The sequence below is a fragment of the Choloepus didactylus genome, chromosome 12, assembly GCF_015220235.1.
Source record: "Choloepus didactylus isolate mChoDid1 chromosome 12, mChoDid1.pri, whole genome shotgun sequence".
NCBI lineage: Eukaryota > Metazoa > Chordata > Mammalia > Pilosa > Megalonychidae > Choloepus > Choloepus didactylus.
Genome location: NC_051318.1, coordinates 3,805,009 through 3,832,107, shown reverse-complemented (window position 1 = coordinate 3,832,107; position 27,099 = coordinate 3,805,009). Strand labels below are relative to the sequence as shown.

General features: G+C 40.5%; 1 protein-coding gene and 1 long non-coding RNA gene across 9 annotated transcripts in view; one reads left to right on the top strand and one right to left on the bottom strand.

Moving 5' to 3' along the window:
- The first annotated feature begins 121 nt into the window (after window positions 1-121).
- On the top strand, window positions 122-22,768 carry LOC119506660. Of its 5 annotated transcripts, XR_005211049.1 has the most exons (5): window positions 122-633; window positions 16,648-16,733; window positions 17,429-17,579; window positions 19,070-19,156; window positions 19,256-22,768. It is a non-coding gene; the product is annotated as an uncharacterized LOC119506660 (long non-coding RNA). The 5 variants fall into 5 exon arrangements; XR_005211048.1 differs by having other exon boundaries at window positions 19,070-22,768; XR_005211046.1 differs by having other exon boundaries at window positions 17,429-19,156.
- The window catches only part of SPART (spartin), a 36,537-nt gene continuing 14,146 nt past the window's right edge, over window positions 4,709-27,099 (bottom strand). For 3 of the 4 annotated variants that reach the window (XM_037799656.1, XM_037799654.1, XM_037799655.1), the window contains exons 3-9: window positions 26,415-26,612; window positions 24,157-24,324; window positions 21,115-21,238; window positions 16,271-16,465; window positions 15,083-15,241; window positions 14,911-15,001; window positions 4,709-6,933 (exon numbers count right to left, since the gene is read on the bottom strand). In XM_037799656.1, the coding sequence (XP_037655584.1) occupies window positions 6,645-6,933; window positions 14,911-15,001; window positions 15,083-15,241; window positions 16,271-16,465; window positions 21,115-21,238; window positions 24,157-24,324; window positions 26,415-26,612 (1,224 nt within the window). In that variant the 3' untranslated portion in view covers window positions 4,709-6,644. The remainder of the gene's footprint in view (window positions 6,934-14,910; window positions 15,002-15,082; window positions 15,242-16,270; window positions 16,466-21,114; window positions 21,239-24,156; window positions 24,325-26,414; window positions 26,613-27,099) is intronic. The other variant, XM_037799658.1, reaches the window with a different exon arrangement.

Here is a 27,099-nt window from a genome sequence, read left to right as displayed (position 1 = left end):
GTGGGGGGGCCGCGGAGGGGTGCGCGGTGACGTCGGAGGGTGGGGGGTCGGGGAGGGGCGCTCGGTGACGTCGGAAGGCGGAGAAGCAGAGCGAGGGCGGCCGGGTCGGGGTCGGGGTCGGGGAGGGGGGCAGCGGCAGAGAAAGGCCTCGCCCAGGGCTGGGGGCACGTCCCGCTGGCCTCGGCTGGTATCCCGGGCCACGGGTGGCCTTGGGGCGCGGGGTTGCGCAGTGTCCCTGGGCGTGGGACGCACGGCGGAGGCTCTGGCCCTGGGAGGGCGCCCCAGGGCTCGGGAGGAGCCCCGGACTTCCAGATTGTTCTGGGACTTCCAGGGCACAGCCCCGGCCGCCGGCACCCGGCAGGTCCCGAATACCTTGCGTTAACCTCGCCCCTCGCTCCCCTCCACCCCTGAGCGACACACCCCGCAGGACCCCCTAGCTGCCACTCGGGTCCGTTCCCCAGCCGAATCCGTCAGAGCGGGGTCCAGGACCGGGCTTCGGGAAGGAGGAAGCGCAGGGTCCGGTGAGACACCCCCCCCCCCCCAGGGAACGCGGCCTCGCCAGCGGACGGGGAACAGCTATTCCAGACGCCTCTGCCTCCGGGAGACGCGGGCCAAGATGGAAATGTGTAGAAGGTGGGTTTGCTTAATACTTGTTTCACGTTGCTGTTCACCAGCTTGTTTTTGGAAAACTTAACTTACGGGAAAAAGGTTAGAAACTGTCAGTGAAAATTCAGGACCTGTGACTGATAGGCTTGCAGGAGGGGTGCTGAGCTAAGGGAAGCCGTTAGAAAGGGGGTTCAGGAAGAGGCGTGATTGGGAAAACGGGGAGGCTCCTGGGGGGTTTCAGCAGGATCAGTTCCTGTGTTGATCTGTTGTATGCAACGCGGATGTACTGACTGATGGCCCCGCTCTGAGGCAGCAGGTAACTGGGAGCGTTTGGAGACATCAGGTGGAGTGGTAACTGTGGTTTCCGGTGTACAAAGCCACATGGTGGATGCTAACGTGTCCTCTGCTTTCCCAGGCCCCGTGGCCCAGGCTGGCCAGGGTGGGCGCAGGCCTCCTCCTGGGACGGTCACCAGGCTGTGTCCTGTGTCTCTCCCCAGAGCTTTTAATTCTTGTTATATATAGGTGTCCAAATCTTTGCTACTCGCCTACACCATAGCTCCGCTCCTCTGGGTCAGGACGAAGGTTCAAGGACACTGCCGCCTCTAATGTGACTTCCAGGTCCTCTTCCAGCCTCCTGCAGAGTTGCTCCTCTGTGCGTTGCGTCCTTGCTTCACCCAGACTTTACGGCCTCCTCCTCTACCGACCCTGAAAAGATGGTCGCGCCAGGCTCCTGGCCAAGTGGACTTCTTTCCACACTCCCACCTTCCCATCTGCAGCCTATCGCTCTCATCTCCATCCGGCCCTCACCCGGAGTGGCTTTTCCTCAGCAACTGGAGGTTCAGACTCCTGCCTAACTAAAGCCTTGTGTCCTTCGGGCAGGTGTTACTACCCTGGGCTGTCACCTGTGGAGCCCCCACATGTGCAGCTGCTGGGACTGTAGCACACCCAGCACGGTTTGCTCTTCAGCTGCCTTCCAGATGTCTCTTCTAAAGTTGAACAAAATGGGGGGGGAGGGACACCTCTTGCCTCCACTTGCAGTTGTTTCCACCAATGAGGATATAATCTGGGCGACCACGTAGTTTCTCTCTGCATAGAACACATGTGAAGACATTACTCCAGGACTTCCTTCTTTCCATCTTTTCTGTGTTTTTCAAGATATTTTAAATATATTGTAAAAGGAAAGGTTTTGTTTTTTTAACTAAGAAAAACAAGCTATTCAGGAATCTATGAGATATTTCTGTTGTTGAAGTCATTAAAATATGGCAAAACCCACTGGAAAGTGTTTCAAAGCACCTAGTCTTAAATTTGGCAAAAAGACCACAGCACTAGTTTCTGTTTGAGCAGAGCATCATTCCATCGCTTAGCTGAAAAGTGGAGTATGAAATGATTTCAGGCTAACAAGCCCTAACCTTGGCTTTTCTTAGCTTACCTTAAAATACCTATGAAGAAATAGAGACCAAACCTCTACAACATCTAGGACCATTACCCAAATCCAGGACTGACAACCCATTGCTAGAATCCTGGGCAATCTGACCATCTCACCAATGGAACTAACAAAGAATGCCAGTGCCCAAGAGGATTCACCAGCTGCAGTCAGAGGACACCTCTCTCAACCTCTTTTAAGAAGGACAAGAAAACTGGCTTAACAGCACCCAACTGTGAAGAGCCTCCTCTTTGAGGCAGCTAGTGTGTGGCCTTCTTTCCCCTGGTTAATACTGTTCTCTTTGACCATGGGCAAGTCACTTAAGCTATTCTTCAGTTTTTGATTCTGTAAAATGAGGATTTTCATGTAATACACCTAATAGGAATGGTGTACAGATAAAATGAGTTAATGTGTGTAAACCACATAGAACACTACAGGCACATAGTAAGCAAGATATAAAACACCATCTACTATTATTTCTATCGCTAGTCAGTTCCTGGAGTAGCAACCAGAAAACTCCCCAGCACAATGTGGCACAGGGAAGGGTGGCAAAGCAAGGAAAAGCCTAGTAGCAGTGAATTTCAGTAAATATTGAGAACTTGTTTTACACAAGTTCAGCACCGAGTCTCAAAGAGCCAAGCAGAGCCAGGTGAAAGGCTTCTAGACAGTGAAGAATGGGCTAGGAAGCTGTACCTGTCAAAATTCTGCCTAGCTGTACGTCACCCAAGAGAACAGGAGAATGAAGTGGAAAATCAGATTTCTGTTGACACACAATTGATAAACTGTATGAGGGATTTCTGAGAAAGTTTTGTCACAAGGAGCTCACTGTGCCAACTCAAGTTACAAACACAAGCATAAAACAACTCTATGGACAACTATAGAAACTACAGACTTTCATTTCTGGCCAAGATGGGAGTAAAGTATCTGAATTTACCTTCCTGCCTGACCTGACTAAAAATCTGAGCAAAATATATGCAGCAGTGGTTTTCAAGGCACTGAACATCAAGTGAGGGGCAGAGATCCCTGAGAGATGAGAAACGAATGAGGCAGGCCCCCAAACTGGCCTACCTGAAACTCCCCAGGCCTCAAAGCAGAGGCCATAGGCAGACCCTGGAGGCTTCCTAAGTTGAGGAGGGAGGGTCCAGGAAGAGCTGGGGAGGAAAAGGCAGCTCAGGTTTGCAAAGCAAGGACTGGAGAGGAGAGCCGCAGGGCCAACTCTGCAGCAGGTACTGACTAGCGCGCATGCGCAAGGAAGCTACCCGAGGCTGGGGAAAGAGCTGTCCCAATGGCTTAGCCGGGAGAACCCCGGGCCCCCCCCACAGAGTCCCAGGAGGGGAGACCTCTTCATTCACGTGCCATCGGGCCCTCAGAGGGAGTCTGCCTCAACAGTGGAGAAAAACTAGCCCTAACCAGTTTAAAAGATCCAAAAGTATCAAACTGTTCCCAAGTAACTGAACTCCATCCACCCCAGGACAAAGCTCAAGAACCTTGACAGGAATGCAAAATTATCTAGCACCTGATAAGGTTAAATTCACAATGTTCAACATCTGATCAAAACTGACCCATTAATGACACAGATGATAGGATTAGTAGGCAAGGACGTTAAAAGATAATGAGTTGTTGAATATTCCTTTTTTTTTTTTAATTTTCTAGAAGTAAAAAATTAGAATGTTTTCCAAGTCTGCTAGAACTCACTCATAAATCCCTCTGGGGCTGACATTTCTTTGTGGGACAATTTTAAATTTCTTTAACCAGTCAAAACATTCCTGAAGAATAATGTAGAGAGAACTGGCCCCCTGGCCTAACAGACAGCAGGACATATTATGAAGCTATCACAGCTGCAAGTGTGCTGCTGGCACAGGAATAAAGAAAATGGCTTATGGAACAGAAGAGAGCACAGAAACAGACCCACACGTATTCAGAAACGTGACATATAAACTCGGCACTACAGATCCCTGGACAACAGAAGGAGTATTCAATACAGAGGCTTTGAATAGCCAATTATCCATAAGGAAAAAATAATAGATTCCTACCTTACATCTCTTGCACAGGTGCGCACAACCCCAGCGCCCTCCATTCACACACACACATATCAATCCTTGATGAATTAAACTGTTAAATGTGAAAAGCAAAACTGTCAACAGTCACAAATTGGCTGTTTTACAGTAGAGGAAATTAATGATGAATAAGCATGAAAAATGATTGACTTGATCAAAGGTCAGGAAAATGCAAGTTAAAAATATGAGACACCATTTTACATATGCTACATTGGTAAAACATTTTAAAATCATACAATACCAATGTTGACGAGGACTCTGTCAAGGAAAAGACCACTCAAAAGAATGTCATTCTGGAAAACAACATGACATTATCTTGTAAAGTTACCTGTGCCACAATAACTTCACTCCTGTGTACAAAATCTCCTGCACATGTGTACCAGGGGACACAGTCAAGAATATTCAACGCAGTAATATATCTCTCAACAAAATTTACAAATCAATGTTAACTGATGGGAAAATGGATACGTAAGTGGTGGTATGCTCATGGTGGAATACTGTACAGCAAGACTAATCATGTGCAAGCCAAAGAATGACTTAAACTTAAAAAAGCAAGTTAAGACCTCACATTAAGATACTATATGAATAGAGCTTTAAAACTACAAAACAAAACAATATATTATTTAGAGATAAAATCATGTTTCATTAAAAAGAGGCAAAGTGACAACAAACACAAAACAATGGTGGGCTTGAGAGGCAAGGAGGTAAGATGGGAACGCACACGTACGGGTAATTGGTAACCTTCTAGGTCTTTAGTTGTGATGGGTTTATGGGTGTTAATTTACTATGTTTCATACCTTGCATGTTATATGCAATTTTCCTATGTATCAAGAATTATCTAAAATTAAAAAAGCTCTTTAGAAGAGGCCTACCTTATTTTCTTTAGTCTCAGGCAGAAGTCAGCAAACATCCTGTACAAGGCTGGACAGTCACTATTGTCAGCTTGTGAGCCACGTAGTCAGCTGCAACTACTCAACTCTGTTCTTGTTCTCGACTATAATATACCAATGAATGGTGTGGCTGTGCTCCAATAAAACTTTATTTGTAAAACCAGGCAGCCGGCTGGATTTGGCCTATGGGGCATAGTTTGCTGACACCTGGGCTAAGGTAACTTTTTAAACTTCAGGCTTCACTCTTTGTTGTTTCACTTCTTAAACCTGAATAAGGTAGAGACTAACTGGAAGCTATTTATCAATTCAGTTTTATTTCCACTTTAACAACCAGCACATTCTCCTTGGCCTTAGGAAAAGGCTCCACCAATTCTGTATCTTCCCAAAATGTAAGCCTGTGAATACATTTAAGGACAAGTAATTCAGAGACAGTTTTTATTCACAAAGTGCATTCTTTAGATAAGTTTCAAATAAAGTCTAATAAACTAATCACCAGAGGCTCAGAAATGATTAAAATGAAATATAGCTGTGGAAAATACCCATCTTTTAAAATCAGCAAACCAAACAAAAATGCCATTAGGTATTTAGTTACCTCTTTGTAGCATACAGGTTTGTGAATATCCTGTCTTCTGCTGGAGTGGAAACTATAATGCCCACCCATGGATCAGGACTAAGATCCTTTATATCTCTGCCTTGACTATGATTAGCAGCTTTCTTTTCTAATAACTTGGCTTTTTTAATATGTAAAATTCCAATGACCAAATCCCAAAATAAAAATAAATTTACCATCAGAGAATTTAATTTGCTTATATTTTAGTCTTTATAAAGTTTTAGGTCTTTTGGAAAAGCCCTCAGAAGTAGATATGATAAAGCACTTTTTTGCCCAAATAAGCTAATAATAACCACTTTGAAGTTTTACACAATACCAATCATATCCCCCAATTCCCTAGACTCCTAATAGATACCAGTTCATATGCAAAAGTCTTAAAAATCCATTTGAATTCATTTTAAATAGAAAAGACCATCCCGTTTTTCCTGACAAAGAGGTAAGCTAGCAAATAATTTTACAGAACCTCATCTTATTTTTCATGATCAGTCTATTTCCTCTTTTGACAAAGTCTATTAAAATGTTATCTGAGAATTTCATTAGTGTATGATCACAGTTTTTTTTAGCTTATACACTGAAAATTTGGAGAAGGAAGCACGTAGTAACAAAATCAACAGTTAGTGCAAAAAGAGGAAACAATGTTTTAAGTCATTCCTCCTAAGGCATGACAAATAGAACTAAGGTTACTAAATGCCAAATTTTATGTAAATATATAATTTCCTACTTTGCTTTCTGAAAGATAGTGGATACAAAAATAGTTTAACATTAGGTTTAATGAGGTTTATAGCACATATTAGTATTATTTTAACTGCAAAAATATTTTAGCCACACTTTAGAAAAAAATACTTAGAATACAACTATAGCTTTCTAAAGGCATGATACAAGAACATACATTCTCTTCCTTGTAAGTAGAATCCATGCCCCAAGATTCAAGAAGCAGTTGCTTTGCAGGAATGAAAACATTTCAAAAATCCTGGCTGATCTGTGGGGAATATTCCACCTTTGCCAATGTAGTAAAGCTGCACGCCCATACAAAAGGCAGGGGCCTCGCTGCGGTCCCTTCAGGGCTTTTTCTTCTTTCCCTCACTCTTTTCTGGTTCCCCCTTCTGCTCATCCTTTCCTGGCTCATCCTTTTCCTCAGCTGTGTGCACATTAGCCCCTTTCTCTTGATTTTCCCCCTGAGAACTGTCAACGATTTTATAGTCCTCAAGGAGTGCATGTCCCGTTTGTTTTGCAGTCTTCTTCACCACTGCTTTGACACCAATGTGGTCGATATTATAGGCTGTCACGCCGACATTGATGGCAGAATCCACTGCATCATGTGTAGCTTCTCCCACATTATGTCCATATCTTTAAAAGAAACATTAGAGAAACTACAATTAAATTACAAATGTAAATTAAGGCCTTATAAAAAGTAGCATTAAAAAAGGTCATGTGATTAGTACAAGTTATCCCTGAAATCAAAATCAAAGCTTAGGTTCCAACTGGATCCATCACTTAAAGTAGAGAATGAAATCACATTGTGCCAAGAAAAATGTGTGAAAATAAACTCAGGCGAACTGAGTTTATGAATGTAATAAAGACCACAGAATAAAAATAAAATGTAAATTCTAATAAAGGTTATTAGTCAATTTCCTCTTTTTATCCTCTCCTTCTGGAAATTCAAGAGAAAATCTTCATTGGTGCCATGGTAGGACACACAGAATCTAGAGTTACTGTGAAGACTTTGGATTCTACCTTAACTCCTTTCTGGCAGAGGCACTGAGTAAATCTTTTAAATGACCAGAATGTCATTTAAACAACTCTCAGCCCCTCGCCCACTGCACTCCAGCCTCACTTGGCCCTTCTTCAGTGCCCTGAATGCCCCCAGCCATTACTTGTTGACGATGTCCTGGTTAGCCCAGATAGTCAGCCGGCCTGACTGCCTTGTCTTATGCACGTCTGCTCACCTGGTCCAACAGGTTTAAACTGTCTCGCTCCCCATGCCCCACTCCACTACCAACTCCCCCCTAAATTGTGCTTTCTCCAGGGACACTCATCCCAGCTCCATGCTACAGAACATATTTGTACCAACTGTGTATATGTTTTGCTTATTATTTGACTCACTAGTATATAAACCACCTTAGAGAGGGGATCTTTTGCTTCTTCATTAATGCATCCTAAGTACCTAGAACAGTGCCGAGCAGTCAATAAATATTTGTTGAATGAATGAAATGAAGAATTCCTGCCCCATTCACCTCGCAGAGTTTCATGAACATATATACAGCAAAGTCCTTAGGAAACTATAAAGCACTATACAAAAGTATTATTACTATAAGATCAATATCCGCATGTAATACTGCTTTAAAAACACAATTTGAAGTCCTACTCAAGGATACTAAAACTATCTTTGCTTTACTCTCGATGCCTTTTCTAATCAGATGTTTCAAAGCTTTTCTTGCCCACAGGTTTCCACAAGCAGAGGATCGTTTAAGCAACAAACCACAAAAAGGCAAAATTTTACAGTTTTCTCTAGGACACACTAGTTTCCTAGGTGCTTTGTGACCTCTACCTGACATTTTGTTCTTTGAATTAACAAGTCCTCTGCTACCAATGGCCTTGCAGAGCAGTGGTTTGGATCCCACTGGCTTGCTCATGCTTGGCTTTTCTCAACCCTGACTGTCCCTCTAACAATGGTTCCATTCTGTCCTTTGCCTAATGTTAATAATAATTTAGAAGCAAAGCATGGCAGAGCCTACAGTCAGCCACACCTGCAGTCTGTCGCATTCTTCACTGGGGCTTTCTCACTAGTCACCAGACAGAAAAGCTTCCTTATGACTGCTTTCTGCCAATGCCTGTTGCTTTGCATCCCTGCAACATGCCACCAGATGTGCTGATGATGCAGTGGACACAAGGTCTCCTCACTGTCACTACTGTCCTCAGTTGGCCATCACTAAGGCTGAACAAGAAGAAAGGGGTGGACGCAACTTCAGCAGCAGAAGTTCTTGGTGTGGAGCAGGTTTTCTTGAAGGCTTATCTCTCCAGGGCTGTGGAAGCTAAATAAAGTGACACCATAACAAGAATTTGTCTATATTAGTGCTTTCAAATGCAGGAAAACCTGCAGAGTTATACACTTCCGCTCCTGAGTATGTGGAACATTTTCCTGTTCTACTGAAGAACAGGATATCCTGCATTCAGGATATTTCTATATGTAACTCAATTCTAGAAGCCACAGTGTCTTGAATAACGTCCTAAAAGTGAGGCTGTTTGGAAACCTTGATGATTTTTGCTTGTTCTTCCATGCTTTCTTAGCTCCAGGTGCTCTCCCAGTTAATTTGGAAAAAAGCACCAAACTAGGAATCATTTCAAAAAGGAGATTTTAATACCACTGGTGCCAACTGCTGGCCGTTTGACCTTGGCCAAGTCATGTCCTCTTTGCCTGTAATCAACTTCCTCTTCTTTACCCCATGAGACAGCATACATGAAAACATGAAAGCACCCCAAAAAGTCTAAATATATCATTATTCTTAAAGACCCTGCAATATGGCTTTTCATCAGTTATGGTTACTCTTTTGAATATATCCTCACCTATCCTCCTTATTCCCAATATGCCTGAGAACCAGTTTTCCTGGTAGGCATTTAATTCTCTTCCCAGGTAAGTAACTGCTCAGTCCTTTTTTTCTTTCATATTCATACTACACTGCTAAAAACTCCTAGAAAGCACATCTCTGGCAAGAAGATAAAGCTTATTTTTGGTTTCTTACTTTTTAAAAAGTTGACCTTATTGAGACCTTATTAATTTAGATTTTATATACTAACACTGCCCACTGAAGGACAATAAAAAATGAATGTGAAGTATGCCCTAAAAAGTCCTTGGGGACTCGATTTACAATTTAAATGAGAATGTTCAGAAATTTCTCCAGTGCATTCAGTGATGTAAACAAATACGGCAAAGGGGCAATAGTTCTAGATCTTACTCATTACAGCAAAATTTCAGCCATAACAACCCTCATATAAATCTGCTTGCAATTCAATTTAAATGTAACCTTCAAAACAATTTTCTGAAATATTAATCATCACTATTTAAAGCTTAACTAGCTTTTTATTAATCTGTCCATCTAAAGCAGAGAGGTTGTGGTCAATTAATGAAGGATCTTGTAGGTGAAGCTGAGGAGTTTCAACTTGATCTTGAAATCAATGAGAAATCAATAAAACCTTTTAAAGCAGAGGAATGGCATGACAAATTGATGCTTTAGAAAGATTCCTCCAACTCTGGATGCATTGTGAACTGTGAGGGTGTGGACCGGAGGCAGAGGGACCAGTGAGGGAACAACTGCAGAGAGCTGGATAATGGGGCTGGAGACAGGAGGATCAGGTCCAGAGGTAACCAGGAGACAGGAACGGACAGGCTCTGGTGTGGCAGCAGGACACGGGGTGGGGCGGTACGAGCCTGTATCATGAAAGAGATGAGCAGAAGCAGAGCAGAGTGGTGCAGAAGCAGCCACCGCAGCCGCAGGTGTCGGTGAGACTGCGCAGCAAGCACCAAGGAGGCCCACACACAGAATCCAACCTCAGAAGGAGCCAGTTTACTGGATGGGGTGGAGGATGACAGCCCTGAGAAGCAGTCTGCCAAGACAGAAGGGAAAGGCTAGCGAAATGAGAATACTGTTAGGAGAGCTTAGACAGCTGAGCCTCCACGGAACACAGCATGAAATACTGGAGCAAAGTCAATCAGGAGGGGAGGCTCCAGCAAGCATGTGATTGAACTTTATCCAAGACAATTTCTGGAAAAAAATCTAGACATAAAAGGACACGTCTTTCAAATCCACAGATGACACAAACAGCAAGGCTGGCCAACATGATACAACAAAGCCAAGAGCCAAAATGAAGGACAGACTTAATGATGGGTCAAAACCAACAGTAAAATTAAACAACTATAAATGTGAAGTTCTTATTTTAGGTACTAATATCAATTGTCTAAAGATAAGATGAAAGTCCAAATTATAAAGGTTCAATTAAAAAAAAAAATCTCAAGTTCGATATGAGTCAATGGAGTAACAGCTGCTAAAAAGATGATAAATTCTTTGTCCTGTTTGGATATTCGCTCATTCAATAATATTTACCAAGCACTAAATATGACCAAAACAAGGGAGGCAAATTCCACTGTATTTGATCACAGTCAGTACGCAATTGGAATGTAAGATCCAGTTCTGGGTGTCAGATTTTAACAATACTGATAAACTTTGATTTGTTCCTAATAAAATAAAAATAAGAGATGACCAGAATGAAGGATCTGGAAACCAAGCTATTTATGGAATGGTCAAAGGAACTGGGGCCACTTAGAAGACAAGAAAAATTAAGGGGTGGACATAATGACTATTTAAATATCTGTATAATTATATAGAGAAAAGAAGACTGATTCTATGCAATGCCTGAGAGCAAAACAAGAACAGTGGGTGGATGTTATACAGAACAGGTTTTGGGTTAGGGTGACATCTGCCAGCGGAGTTACCCTCACTGATTTAATTTCCTTCTCATCCAGTGCATTATGTTTGCAGCGTCCTTTGGAATGTCTCTGGTTATACTACTATTTTGTAAAATAAATTTCAGATGAAACATAATTTTCCTAAATGAAAATTTATGGGGAATTTTAATTACATTTCACTAAACAAACAAAGAAAATACCATGTGCCATAAAATAGTAAATTCCTTGTGGGAAAATATTTATCATTAAGCTTACTCTTCACAAGTTAAGTAGTCTAAGGTAAAATATTTTTGAGGGGGAAAACAGAAATGGATCTAATTTACTAGTTATATTTTTCTACTCTCTAAACAATTTAAAGTGAGGGAAAGGCCTTTAAGGTAAAATGAGGAAGCTATGTGGAAGAGTGATGAATTATTTAACAGATACTGGACTGTAATTAGGTATATCAGGTTTAAATTATTTATTGCTTTTCATTGTCCCTGTAGGTCTTCACATTCCTAAATCTAAAATAAGACAAAAATATTCATGTAACTAACAAAATAAACTGAGTCTTAATGATAGCCCCTTTCCACGTACATAAAAATTAAAAAAAAAAAAAAAGAATAGAGCTACATATTTATATAGATCATTACGTAAACCATTCATAATCCATCAAGGTAGTCATGCATCATCATCAAAACCACAAAAGGTAAAAGAGAATATATTTCTCTAATGCAATATGATTTTAACTGTGCCTAAATGAAAAGGTAATCCTCTTTATTGGCTTATATCACCAGAAATCAGAGAAGGAATTTTATATAATATATTCTTCTCCTAGGTATAATGCACACAATTAAGGCAGCTTTAAAATAACTGCTTGGGAGAGTAATAATTTAACATGGGCAATAAGGAAAGAATATAAATTTTCTTCATTATACTATCATCAGTTGGACTAGAGTAGAAAAACTGTAAATGCTTTCTCTATCACAAACTTCTTGAATAAGAAACATAATTGAGAACCAAAGTAAATGAAGGAACAATTAGCATTTCCATTCCATCAGCTCTCTCACTAACCTACTGGTTCAATACTTCCAGTTTTTTCTATCTTAGACAATTTCTACTTAGGGGTCAATTATCTTCATAGGTGAGTGTGCCAGTTTGAATGTATTATGTCCCCCAAAACACCATTATCTTTGAAGTAATCTTGTGTGGGCAGATGTATCAGTGTTAATTAGATTGTAATTCTTTGAGTGTTTCCATGGAGATGTGACCCACCCAATTGTGGGTGATGACTTTAGATGGTTTCCATGGAGGTGTGGCCCCACCCATTCAGCATGGGCCTTGATTAGTTCACTGGAACACTATATAAGCTCAGACAGAAGGAGCAAGCTTGCTACAGCCAAGAGGGATACTTTGAAGAATGCACAGAAGCTGAGAGAGTAGCTGCAGATGAGAGACAGTTTGAAGACAGCCGTTGAAAGCAGACTCTTGCTCTGGAGAAGCTAAGAGAGGACAAATACCCCGAGAGCAACTAAGAGTGACATTTTTTGAGGAACTGCAGCCTAGAGAGCAACGTCCTGGGAAAAGGCCATTTTGAAACCAGAACTCCAGAGCAGATGCCAGTCATGTGCCTTCCCAGCTAACAGAGGTTTTCCAGACACCACTGGCCATCCTCCAGTGAAGGTACCTGATTGCTGATGTGTTACCTTGGACATTTTATGGCCTTAAGACTGTAACTGTGTAACCAAATAAACCCACTTCATAAAAGCCAATCCATTTCTGGTGTTTTGCATTCTGGCAGCATTAGCAAACCAGAACAGTGAGGAAAACAATGTTGTTTGGACAAAACCCCTTATTCTCTGCTGTCCTTCCCATCTTTCCAAGTTTCTAATTGCAGAAATTAAATTACTACTAAGACCGAAACATCCTTATGGTAAGAAATACAAAACAATTTAAATAAGTAATCACTTGCCCAGTACCTGTAATTCTCATTCCGTGAATCTTTAGAGAAAAGGATAACAAATAGCAATACACACCACAATAAATTAGCTCAGAACCACTTAAAATATCCTATTCATAGTAGGTCTCCTCACTAAGGACCAGAAATTCAAAGTCTTTAAAATGGGTGTGGAGTAGACAGCATACAAAATCACACACAAAAAACCACCACTTCCTAGTTATGTGAATCCCCATTCTTAGTGAGATTCTACTTAACTGAATTTAGGTAAGCTTTTTTCCCAGTAGAGTAGGAAATGGACAAATCCATCAAAGCATTTCCTACTTTCTAATATGACTGTCTATTATCTGTGCCAACAATGATACCATTAATCTAAACTTTTGGCCCAAAAGGCACTTGAGACCATCTATCTCCTACTCTTGCTACAAAAGAAAAAACTAGTTTCCTAATTATGACTGGGTCATCAAAGTAACCTCAGGCTTAACAAAGTGAAATGGTATTATCTCCAGGAATCAGGGGTCAATGCACAAGTAGCCGGGGTGAGCTGGCAGGCTTGGGTTTTGCACTTCCATCAAAAGAATTTCAAATCTACTCTCTGTTCTTTTCAAGTCTTTTGGTAAAACTGACACTTCAGCTAGGGGTGTAAGCTCAACAAGGTACTCTCCAAGTGTTGGCTTCCTCACCCGTAAAGTGAAGATTAGACAGTAGTGAACTCAAATATTCCAGTGAGTGGATAATTAGCACAGACAACCAAGAGCTGAGAACCCCATTTATATTACTTTTCTTTTTTGTTTCTTAATAATTAAATATTAAGATCCAAAATAATTCAAAAGTAAGAAAGTAACTCAGCTCTTTAGTACCAGATTAAGTTTTCAGGCCTTGAATCTTCTAGTATTGTGTTAAGTCAGAAAGAATAAATAACTAAAATCAGATGATCTTGGTTTAAATCTCATCTTTAACACCATTTATCAGATGAGCTTGGGCAAATCATTTATTTCTATGCTTGTCTATTTCTAATATATGAAATTGGAGAAATTCCATCTGTCCACTGCAATACAAATGTACAGTGGGAGTAAGTCTCAAATAAGATGTGATAAGTTTTAACATACTTTGTATACATAATGGGTTAATATTAGCATGGTATAATAGTTTAATTACAGTTTGTTTCCCCCATAAAAACTATAGGCAAAGAACATGTGATTAATAAAGTATACAGAAACTGCAGGCTTTTTTTTAGGAAAAAAACAAACAAACAAAAGGCCTATTGTGCTGGTTTGAATCTGTTATGCACCCCAGATTCAGGCCGTGTTCTTTTAATCCATTCTTGTTGCGAAAGACCTACTGTGGGTGGGACCTATGGTTAGGCTATTTCAATTGAGATGTGGCCCAGCCCATTCAAGGTGGTCTTAACCCTTCACTGGAGTCCTTCTGTGAAGAGGATAAAAGTCAGGTAAAGCAGGACAGCACAGAGAGAAACGCCCAGAGACATTTGGAGACAGCCACTGAATCCAGAGCCAGGAGAGAAGGACCAGCAGACGTCACCCTGTGCCTTCCCATGTGACAGAGGAGCCCTGGATGCCAGTGGCCTTTCCTCAGAGAAGGTATCCCCACTTGATGCCTTCATTTGGACATGTTCACAGCCTTAGAATTGTAACTTAATAAATCCCCATTGTTAAAAGCCAATCCATTTCTGGTATATTGCATTCCAGCAGCTTTAGTAAACCAAAACACCTATTCTGTGCATTGATGAACAAATATTTATATGGATTAGTAAAAATAAAGTCATAGGTATTCTATTATTTTACTAAAAATATGATATTTTCTTCTCCCTATTTAAGAAAATAGTGAGTGAAAAGTTTTACCAGATACTTAATTTTTACAAATACCACAACAGACTCAGTCATTAAAAGGATAAAATTCAACTTACTTGTATCTCACTGTTTGAACAGTTTCTGTGGAAACATTGTTAACGATGCATCTGGCTGCGCATTCCAATCCCTGCCAGACAGTTGAAAACCCTGCAGATAAATTTTAAAGTTAAGTTCAATCAGCCCTAAGCAAACAGACCTCCCTGTTAGAATCCCGGGCCCTTGCGTCACCTTGTATACTGCTGGCTGCAACGACCATTGCACCGTCCAGGGGCGACTTCCCGTCCCTGTCTCTCTTCAGAGCCTCTGGCACAAGCTTACTTCCGTGCTTCTTGACGTGCGGAGCCAGCTCTTTCCCAACACAACTTGCTACGGTGCAAACTCCGTCAACTAATACAACCATAAAAAAAAGAAGACTTAGGAAAAATGTATCCCCTGTTTTTACCACCCTTATTTAGCAAAATTCTTAGATGAGCATCTAGAAGTGTTTTTACTGCATAATATTAACTATTTCTACTTAAGGATGAGAAGCAAGGCTGGCTGTTTTTCAAACAAAGGCCAACATTTCATTTAAGGATGTGTTTGCAGGGCCTGTTTACAACCTTCCCTCTCAGATACACATGGTTCTTTCCAGCATTTTTGCTTAAAAGAAAACTATCCACCCTTTCTTTCTGATCACTGCAATGCAAGACTGAGAGGCCCACCTCTGTGCTTTCCAGCTAACAGTATTTATCTTCTTTCACAGCATCAGCAAATATCTTATTGAAATAGTGGTTAAGACTTTACTATAAAAGTAAAGAAAATACTGATTCAAAAGACTACTACCAAAAGACAGTGCTACTAAGTGTAATGGTAATCCACTAAAGAGTTCCCTGACCATCTTAAAATAGCAAACTTCAGGTGGTGATTCTCAAAAGGACCAGGGGTTAGAAGCCTATCAGTTAGGAGGACCAGCACCAGAAACACCAAGTCCTCTTTTCGCAAAGGACACATTCCTCTGCTCCAGGGCGGATGTAACTAAGATGCAGTGGACTGTCCTTGAAAGGATGCGTCATCTCCCTCAAAGGATTCAAGGCTGCATGAAATACACTCAGAACAACTTTTTCCAAGGCACCCTCCCCTCTCCAACACATGACGACAATCCTTTAACCAGTCTTTGTTTAGCAAACTTCAATGTGCAAGTAAGAACCACCTAGAGATCTTGTAAAAATGTGATTCTGACTCAGTAGGTGAGCCTGTGGCCTGAAATTCTGCATTTCTAATGAGCTCTCAGAGCTCCTGCTTATCTGCAGGTCCCACCGTGAGTAGTCTTAATGCTTATTCTTGATATCAAACCTTCTAAATGAGCATTAGATTAACCTTTGAATTAAGAGTTTTAATTTAACTGAAAAAAAGAGAAAGCTATTAAAGTGACTTTACCCAGGAACTGACTGACTTTCGCTGCTCCTCCCGTGGCCTGCTTTGCTAGGTGAAGTCCCCTGGTCACAGCTGGACTGACCTCCACTGGTTTCTCTTCTGGTTGAATCCGTTCTCGGAGTTTAGAAGCACCTTTTTGGATTGCTTTGCCAGTAAATTCAGCACCTTTAACTAAACCCCAGCTCACCCAGGAGGCACCTTTTTAAAGGAATATTTTAAATTGAAGAAAATTAGGGCTGAATATACATTTAAACCCTTTAATACATAACACCAAAAGGAAAAGAAAATGAATATTCAGATCCCAAACATGCCACAAACTTTCAAGTCAACTTTGCAACTACTGTTTTCTGACACCTTGTATGATGTCTTTTGGCATTTAGCTCTGGGGCCACCGTGGAGATGTGAGCTGTCAGGGACCGTCTGCGGGTCTAGAAGGTCTGAGACAGTATTTGGCTGGAGGACCCAGGTATTCTTGTTGTTTTGCCTTACCTCGGGCATGCTTTCCCCATGAAACCCACAGAGGGAGAGACACAGAGGGCAATGGCAAACTGGAAACCAAAGAAAAACCATATCTGAAATACCAAGGCAAAACTCCTGCCTGCCTTAGGCTTCTGCAGCCACACATATCTGAATGAGAAGGACATGTAAACACAGAGCAGGCCTAAGAGAACCTCTAAAGGAGAAGGGAAGCAGGCAGGCTAGGTGTTTAGCCGTTTCCTGTAGACTGGGCCTTCACCCTCTGCTTTCTCTGCTCAGGCTTCTGCAGCGAGAGAGAGAGCAGAGGTGGCCAGAGGGAAAGCAGGAAGTGGGGCCTCTTCCTGTAAGGGGTGAAGGCCTGAGTGGGCGAGCATGTGAGGAAGGGAGTGGGAGGGTGATAGGAGAAGCAAGAAATGACAGCTTGGACAGGGAGGAAAGCGTCACCCACCCTGCAGAGGGCTTACCAAGCCATTTCCTTCTTGCCTGTGCCCTGAAACAATGAGATTTAAAAGCCTGGCTCCCCAAGGTCTGTGGCAGGGATTTTATATGATTACTATAGCCCGTGAGTGAGCAGGCATCTGTGACCACATGAGAAGCATACTTGTTTATGTAGAAACAGTAACAACAAAAGGTGACAAGCAATAAATGATTGGAAAAATTTCTGTATCTCTCTTTCTGCTGCAGTTGGCATCTCCGCCCCCAGCCCCAAGCCTGTGCCCCCCGAGTCCTCGCCAGCAGCTGATTCTGGAGGAGCACCAGGTCTCAAAGCCAAGCAAACAAGCCTCTGGCCAGGAGCTTGCCTTACAGTAAAGGGCTTGAGGGTGTCTTTTCAAAAGTGTGAGTGTGTGAGAGAGTGTGTGTGTGTGTGTGTGTGTGTGTGTGTGTGTGTGTTTCTTAGTGTGGCTTATAAGGTGTAAAGTTTTAAGTAAAACACCGGTTAATTTGAAGGAGGACAACTGAGAAATCATAAAATAAATGACAGTGAAACAAAGAAGAGATCAAATAGACTACACTTTTACAATGAAACTCTAACAAAGAGGTGACAGAAAAATAAATGGAAATGAGTCAAATGAAAAGTCATAGGACTAACGAAGAGAAATGTCAGATGCAAATAACTGACAAGTTATAACTACCAGAAGAGCACGGTTAGCACTATACACACTGCAACAGGAGATAAGAAACTGTGTTACTGTTTTAACAATAGCTACTAAGATCTTCTGAATGCTGTGTGAGTATGCAATGCCAGACAGGCATCCATTTATTCCTATCTGTGTCCTATCCACCCAGTGAAGACTGACACATGCAGACCATGTGCTGAACAAATGAGGGTGGCAGATGCTGAAAATGACCTACCTCAAGCCTAACCATGATGGTTTGAGGAACACTGTCCACATTTACTAAACTAATTCATACTTGTTATTAATACTAAAAGCCCCAAATCAAAACTTTCTCTTTTCTGGTAAAAGGTCAACTGAAATCTAAAAAAAATATAGAACCTGACTTTTCTAGTAAGTTGTAATAATTGTCTCATGAGAAATACAAGTTTTAGAACACTGATCTTCCCACATTCATTTTTTGACATTCCATTTCTCTGGTGAGAGTAAAAACTGACAGAAATAATGTTATACTGGCAACCACAGCCTGACTACCAGTGAATACCCCGATCACATCTGATAAGGCATCTCTTATCAGGTTTGATGTAGTTTTCTAAAATCTAGAAATAGTTCAGCTCCGCCCCATGGAAGTGTAAGTTGTTTGAATACATCACCACTCTCTGATGATGTCCATTTACTCCCTATACCTGCCATGGCTTGAATTGTGCCCTACAAAAAGGCCTGTTCAAGTTCCTGACCCCCATCCTGTGAGTGGGACCCTATTTGGAAATAGGGACTTTGAGATGTGATGAGTCCAGATGAGGCCCCACTGGAGTGGGGGGGGTCCTCACCGAGGATGAGTGGTGGACACAGACATGGGGGAGATGGAGGCAGAATCTGGAGCCAAGGCTTGCGGGCAACACCTGTGGCCAGAGGAGGCAAGGAAGGGTTCAGCCCCCTGGGGGTTTCAGAAGGAGCAGGGCCAAGATGATGTGCTGATTTGGGCCTCCAGACTCCAGAACTGTGAGACAATCAATTTCTGTAGTTTTAAGCCCTCAGTTTGTCACAGCAGCCCCAGAAGCCACCACAACGCCGTAGGCTGGAACAACAATCTCCATGGACCTCAGTCAGAAGACACCAGCAAGCCAAAGGGGAACTGCTGGAGGTAGGGTGCTCCCGTGGCGGGCACCAATCTCTTCATTGCTATTGATTCTCCCTGCCTCCAAATTAGCTCACTAGGCCCCGCTCCACCTAGAATGAATGGCGGCTGCCTTCTTAGAGTGGAAGTCTCAGCTTCTCACACCAACATCCTATACAGGTAAATGTTACACACAGTGATTTCATTTTTCACCTGTGGTGCAAATTCATAAAAACAAACGACTGTAGCTTTTACTGATCTTCACTTATCCTTTGACAGTGAACAGCAACCAATCGTGTGCTAAGGTGAATGTGCTCACTTCAGATTCCTGGTTACTCATGTTTATACAGAGCCTGCAGAGAAGTCAGGTAGAAAGAGTCTCTTGGATAATTTTCCGTGCAATAAAAAATCTTGCCCATTTCTTTTATGTATTTGTATCTTAATAAGCTAGCTATTTTTCATTTTACCTATTAAAAAGCACATAAAGAGACGCTATGATGGGCAGTTAATGGCTTTCCCATCACCAATTACAAGGGACATCTAGCTCTGAAGGTACAGGATGAAAAAGAAGAGTTACAGATAGGCATTATTTTATTAGCACCTAGCTATTTTTCACTTATTTAATCTTGTTGGGTTTTGTGTTTTGTTAATGAAAATAAGCTTCATTACATCAATACATTCAAAGATACAGTTCTAGTCATTTTTTTCCCAGATGTTTTGATGAACGTATAATAAACCCAAACTGAATTCTACATATAGTCTTAGTATGAAAACTTCCAGGGGGACTTATTAAGTTTACTATGTTGCCCTTCCTCCTGTATTTTTAATTTATGCATTTTTCCTAACTATTTAAAATGCAAATACTAATCAACCGCACAATCTTTTCCTCATCTTAGAGGCTAGGCTGTAGGTTCAGAGCCTAGTGAACTATGGGAGGGAAATGGAAAAAAAACAAATGGTTACCATTTTGAAAACAAGAGTTTCTTCTGATGAGGGGAGACAAACTGTAACTTCTCATCTTGTGAAAAGATGACAAGCCCTCAAAGCTAACAAGGCGGCTGGAATCTGGCATTGTTTCAGCCAAGACTCCCACATGGGCCTCCAGCACGAATGGGGACTCGTTTTGGCCTCTCCACGGCACTCTGGCTCCCCGTGTAGGCAGGTCCGATCTCCTTCCCCAGCTCTTCAATGGCGGCCAGTAGTACACTGTGTTTTGATGTGCCTGGTGGTGCTGTAAGGACATCCCCACATTGGAAGGAGAGTGAGCACCCCAGTCCTGCTGAAGGAGGCTGTGGTGAGGAAGCTCCGTGGCCCCGGGCCAGGCTACCCGGCACTTTTCGTGGCTGACGGTTCAGGTTGCACCAGCAAACGTGGCTGTCTTCTTAGTTTTTTAAACTGATGGTTTTCTCTGCTTTAGATACTTTTACTATTTTAATACAGAGATGGCAAACTGTATTGACAGTCATTTAAATGATAGGTCAAGACCTGTTTATTGGGTCATGAAGGTGACCTAATTGAGTGGTGATCAACAATGCTTTTTTTTTTTCAAAAAAATATTAAATAGAAGATGTAAATATGAAAGCTACTACAGTAAAGAAGTTAACTGAAATGTTAACCAAAGTAGAAAGACGTATGTCAGTGATGATCATTCGGGATTTAGAAAAATTTATCTGAAGGCCTTTGAACTGCAATTAAATAGCAGAATCTGCTTCCCAAACAGAACTTAGTAATAATATTCAGATCTGACACTTGCATTGCTGTGTGGATAGGAAGTTTTCTCTGTTTTCAAAAATGGACTGATATCTTTTCATTTTTTTGAAGGGTACGTTAAGGAGGGATCTCAAAGAGGAAAGGAAAAGAACTAATTTATGCTAGGAGCTATCTGAATGAGGATTCTCGAAGCTTTTCACTACCAGTTTTCCCAGAAGTAAAATAAGTTAAGAGGCCAAGAAAGAACTTACACCTAACTGACTATATGTGATGTTCTAAGAGACTACTTGCTTCTATTTTTTTGTATATTTCTAAACTGACCATTTAGAATATCATTTAAGTATTCCCTTACGAATGGTATCTTTACGAGGTTCCAGGTAGTTACATAGGTTTCACATTATAGAGGGAAATTAACATTTCTATAATACCTGACAAAATGTTTTGAGCCACTTTCTCACTCCATTCAGGTAATTCCTTTGCTTTTTCTTCTGATACTGGTTCACAGGGTACAATGTGACTAAGATTAACTTCTTCACTTGAAGTATCTTTAGCCTAAACAACAACAACAAACCATTTCAAAATGTGAAACAGTTAAGTACTAAAAGGCAGATGAAACTGTAAGCATTATGTAACAAAATATTAAGCTAAGAAATATTAGATACAATTAATGAAAGTATCTCTGGCCAATCGAGTTACTGGTACATTTTATAACACGAAGTACGATACAGGAATTGCCAGAAAGCTGAAAACCACTCTGGTCTTATATAAGCCCCAACTATTAAGTAAGATTTAAATATCAAAATACCTCCAAATGTAGCATTTATCAAATCACATTTAAATTGATGAACTTTTTTCTTTCTTGACTAGACTATGAGTTCCATCACATACCTATCATCCCAAGATACTAGTGTGAGCTTTGTACTTACTACGATGGAAAGATATTGTAAATGACACAACCAGTAAAGTAGGTGCATCCAAATAAACTAATTTTGATAGATAATCAAGTAAAAATTTAACTTAAAATAAATAAAAATACATAAACACTGAAAGACCTGCCACCCTATTTGAATGGAAATAGAGAACACAGATGAACCTGTACTTTATTAATTTAACAGCTACTAGAAGAGCTAGGGGCCAACACCCAAAATCTCAAAGCCAAATTCACTCTAAGAACTTTGGAGCAAGCTAACTCAGACCTCATAAGTATTATAAAATAACTTGAAAATCAAAGTGCCCAAAATAAATGCCCTTAAAATATAAAATAACATTTAAATGAACAAAAAACACATTTACATGGTGGGGGGAGCGGGGGGTTGTGGGAAGCCACCTATAAGGAAAATCTAAAAGACAAATAACTGGGCAAAATATTTGCAACTTTCATCTTTGACAAAGGACCAATTTCCCTATATATAAAGAACTCACGGAAACTGAGAAGGAAAGGACTAGCGACCCAATAATAAAAATGGACAAAGGACATGAATACACAGAAGATGAAATACAAAGGACCCCTGAACATACAGAAAGCAGCTAAACCTTGTTCATAAGAAAATCAATGCAAATGAAGATATTATAATAAACCATTTTTCATCTCTCAGATGGCCAGAACACAGAAAGGCTGGCCACCCACTCTGTTGTCCCGGCCCTCTTGCCCACTGCTGGTGGGAGTGCCGCACTGAATAATCCTTAGGAAGGGCAGCTTATTAAAATACATCAGAATTACAAATGCAATTATCTTGTGATTCAGTAATCCCACTTCTGAGAAATTATCTGATCAATTATCTGCACATGTATTAACCAATGGATCTACAAAGTTATTCACTACAGTATTATTTCTGATAGCAAAAAGTTGGAAATTGCTCCAAGTATTCCCAATAAGAATTTGTTAAAGAAACTATGCTATATACGTACAAAGAAATACTATATAGCTGTGAAAGTCTGGGGAATTTTCTATTTTGTGATAAGGAAAGATCCCCAGGATGTGTTATCAAATGAAAAAGGTAAATAAAATGTAGAACACTCTTCATAGTATGTTAATGTAGGTGTAAGAAAGGGAGAAAAATTATAATAAGGATTTATATTTGCTTTCATTTGCCTCAAGAAACCCAGGAAAGAGATACGAGATCCCAATAAAAGAGATCACCTCAGGGGGAATGGTGTGTGAGGGGACAAAGGTGGGAGTAAAGCTTTTCTATATATATACCTTTTTATAAAATTTTGAACCAAGAAATCAAAATAAATTTAAAAAGTAAAAAGTTCTAAATGATATGGAAAATCCAAATAGACCATTCAGTAAAAGAACAAAGAGCAAAACAGTATTATCTGCTACCATTTATATTTTAAAATTAAATCTACATACACATAAATACATATATATAATGTATGTGAGTACATGTTTTAATATGTATAAAATAATCTGGAAGATTACTGTATATCCTTTTGATACCTTTTGACTTTGGTTTCTTATGCACGAACTTTTGAAAAATATTTAAAATAAAATATATTTTTTAGAACCATTCTGGACTGCCAATGTCCTCATGAAGCTGGGCTAAGATGTTCAATATGAACCCCAGCAAAAGTAAATGTGTAGAGCATGCATGTGGTAGTCACTCACCGGAAAACCACCACTGAGCATTTACCGTGTAGCCGCAGCCATGGGCAGCACTGGCTGCTGTAACTGGATACTCACACCATGCTGTTTTCTTCCTTCACCTATCTGCTTATAAAACTACTTTTGCCTAGCATCCCCTGCAATCTACTATTTATATGGCTCTTCTTCAAGAACCATCTTAGCTACAGTGTCCATGTCACCCACAACCCCACCCTTATCTATCAGGCAGAGCTATATTTTCTATCTAATGACATTAAAGATAAATGATTTCTTTGCTAATCGGTCCTCCCCTCTAGACTAAATTTCTTGAGATGAGAGACTTAAACTTTTTTACACTATGTATATCCAATGTTCCAGCACTCAGTTAATATTTACTGAACTCTAAAGCAAATTTACCATTTAGAGCAGATTATACACACAGAATCAAAGAAATGAATAAAGAAACTAAGTATATTTTTAAAAATACCAAATCTTTGTTCTGTTGCCCATCCATGAAAAAAACAAGAAACTGATTTAAAAGGGGGGGGGGGAGCATAAGAGAAAAATGAGATAGTAGCATATCTTGCCCCAAGCCTCTGACATATATTATAGGAAGGAGAGAACTACACAGAAACAAACCAAAAAGTATATGCATCATTAACGTAAATATAACTCTTTCAAATAGTTGAAAAAAAACTTCTCCCCAAAACACAGAATATCTCTTAAAATATTAAAACTGATTCAAATTACTTTTGCCAAGGATCATTCTGTGACTCTGAGCAAGTTACTTCAGAAAATGGGGATGAGCTAATTTAGTCAATGACAGTGGTGACAGGTGCCTCTAGAATGGAACACAAACTCATCTTCTTGCTCCTCTCCTTACCTTTTTCCCACGTTTTTCTTTATGACGCACATCCTTACTGCCTTGGTCCAATGAAGGACCCAACTGTCTCACAGCAGTGCCAGAGGCTTCCTGCAACTGGTCAGAGGAGCATCTTGCTCTTCCAGGGATTTGGAATTCACTTTCTCCTTCTGCCCTATTCCAGTTGGCCTAGGAAGTAAAGGTCTAAGCTTAGCTCAAACTCTGCATTTTCTTAGACGATGCTCCTCCAAGCTATGGAATACCATCCCCTAATGATCCACTTGCTCAAATGCCAGTATTTGACAGCCTATAAATACACTTACTTTTGCTTGGCTTTTCCTTATATTTCTGTTTTATCTCATTCACAAACCTCAAACCTTTGAGTTCTTTGGTTCTAGTACTGCCTACAGCAAATTTTAAGACAAAAGTTTAAAAGATAAACTTGGAGCAATTGTTGGTATAAGTCATCATTTAAACAGATGCAGTTACCTTGAAATTTAACTAAATAATGAATAATAAGTTTTAAGAAATATACACAAAACTAAAAGAGCTGAAAGGCAATTAACAAAAGGCACGTCCAGTTTACTCTGCACTGTTGGAAGGCTGATGTTTTTTGTCTGTTTGTTATACTTAATACTAAAGATATTTTGCTAGCAGACTTGGCTGAATGAATGCTTAAGAGTAAAGGCAAGTCAAAATTATAGCTAGTAACTAACTTTTGTTTAGTGTGGAGTTCTGAGACAACAGAGCAAACTAACATGCAAACAAAAAATAGAACTGAACTGACAATAAGCATTTAACTTAAATGTCTGTTTAATTTCTTTCCTGAAACCCAGTAACAAAGTTCCAATGAATGTAGTGGTGCCAGGTTGAACAGCTCTACCGAGGTCCATGAGAGCTGAGAAGGCCACCTCACTCGGCCAGTGCCCAGCCAGCCAGGCCTTGAACCAGGTCCATCTCGCCACGTCCCTGCACGCCTCAGCTCCCCACGCCACACTGAGGCTCAGACTGCTATATGGGACCATGAATTCTGTTCACACAGCTTAGACAACTGCTGGCTATGCCAAAGTACTGGCTTGTTGATCACCAGGGTGTTCTCGTACATAGTTCTACAACCTGTGCTGAGAGGACTCTCCGACCTTTTACTTAGCTGGTGATCTGCAACCATCACCTTTGATCTATTTAATACAGGAATAGATTTCAAGTGTATTCTACTTCCTGAGCAAACAGGAACAACTCTTTCAAGACTCATCTCAAACTTATTTTATGAAACCACCCCTGACCACCTTCCTGCGCTTTGTATGTACTTTGATTTCATCACCTATCACACTATACTGTGGTTATTCCGCAAACTGTAAGGCGCTTGAGGGCAGGGGCTGCATGTGTGTATCTTTGAAGTCGCCTATTCTCACTCTCTCTGACCCCACCATTTCACACACCAACTGGTTAACAAGAGATTCTAAGTATGTGCTGACTGAAAGAAAGAACAGCAGATATACTATTATGCCATCAATCTCATTCAATCCCAGACAACTGTCAATATTTCTAATCGAAAATATTTTTCCCTCTTGCCATACATTAGGATGGAAAAGAAAACCTCCAGAAAGTCTCTCCATAATTCTCTAGTTCAACTCCCTGTAACAGATAAGCATGTGAGCAGAGGAAACAGGCTAAACAAGGAAAGTTCACAGATGGTCATATTTGAAACTATCGTTTTTATTTGGCCTTCATTTAACCATGAGAACAAAGATAATTCTCTCAACCAAAACCTGCTTCCCCTTCAGAATGCCAACCATATCCCTAAAATGCCCACCACAACCCATCTGCTAATGCTGAAATAATCAGCTAATTTATTCCCATTAGACCAATTCTCCAACCAAGCAGTAACGATGGTGGTGACAAGAGCTGGCATTACCAAAGGCTAGCACTGGTGTAAGTGCCTTACATCCACTACTTAAGCTTCACAACAACCCAGTGAGGGAGATGTTCTACTATCTTCCTTTCATAAGGAAACTAAGGTATACGGAGTTCAGTAAATTGACCGTGTTAGACAGTATTACCTGGAAGAGTTAGAATTCAAACCTAGGCAATCTGACTTCAGCACCCATCACCTCAAATGCTACTTGCAGAAAATTCTCCAACTATTGTGAACACACAGGCAGTTACAGACACTCAGTCTCCTCCTTTGATCACATTAGAGCTTGAGAGAATTTCTTTTAAAAGCAGAAATGCTTTAAGGTAAAGTTGATTTTTATCCTAAAGAAGATCATATATGCTACCTGGAGCCGAAGGTCAGACATTTGTCTTAAAAGATCCTCAAAGAGCTCTCTATCATCTTCTGGTAAGTCAGATGACAAGACGACCCCCACAAAGCATCCCGATGCTTGTAACATCGTATCAGGAAACATGTAGGCTCCCGCAGTACACTTCAGGACTGGAGACCTATCAGGAACTAAAGGATATAACCAGTCACAAACCTAAAGGAATTAGAAAAAAAAAATCAATTAATGGAACTAGATTTTTGCCCAGGTTTTAAAATTGTTACCAGAAATAAACATTTCACACATCTCAAGGTAAACGCTTGAAAATGTATTTTATAAGGCTTTATAGAATCATCAGGGTCAAACAAAATCCCCAATGAAAATTAGCTATTTGCTAGTCTGATCTTGCTGCAAACCAATTGTAAGAACTGTACTAAAAATGATAGCCTTAAAACTGGTAGCCTTAAACAGCCCAGTGTGAACCAATAATGACTCTAACTTTAAACAAATAATGGTCAAAGTAAATCTAGGTTTTCTTTATTATTCAAATTAGACATCCCTTTGTGGCAATAAATAAATAAAAAACAGAAAAATACTGAACTGTTTTCAAGTACTATACATGATTTACTGATTTAATCCTCAAAATATGGTTCAATAGTGGCATTGTCATTTTACGGGCAAGAAAACTGAGGTACAGAGAGGT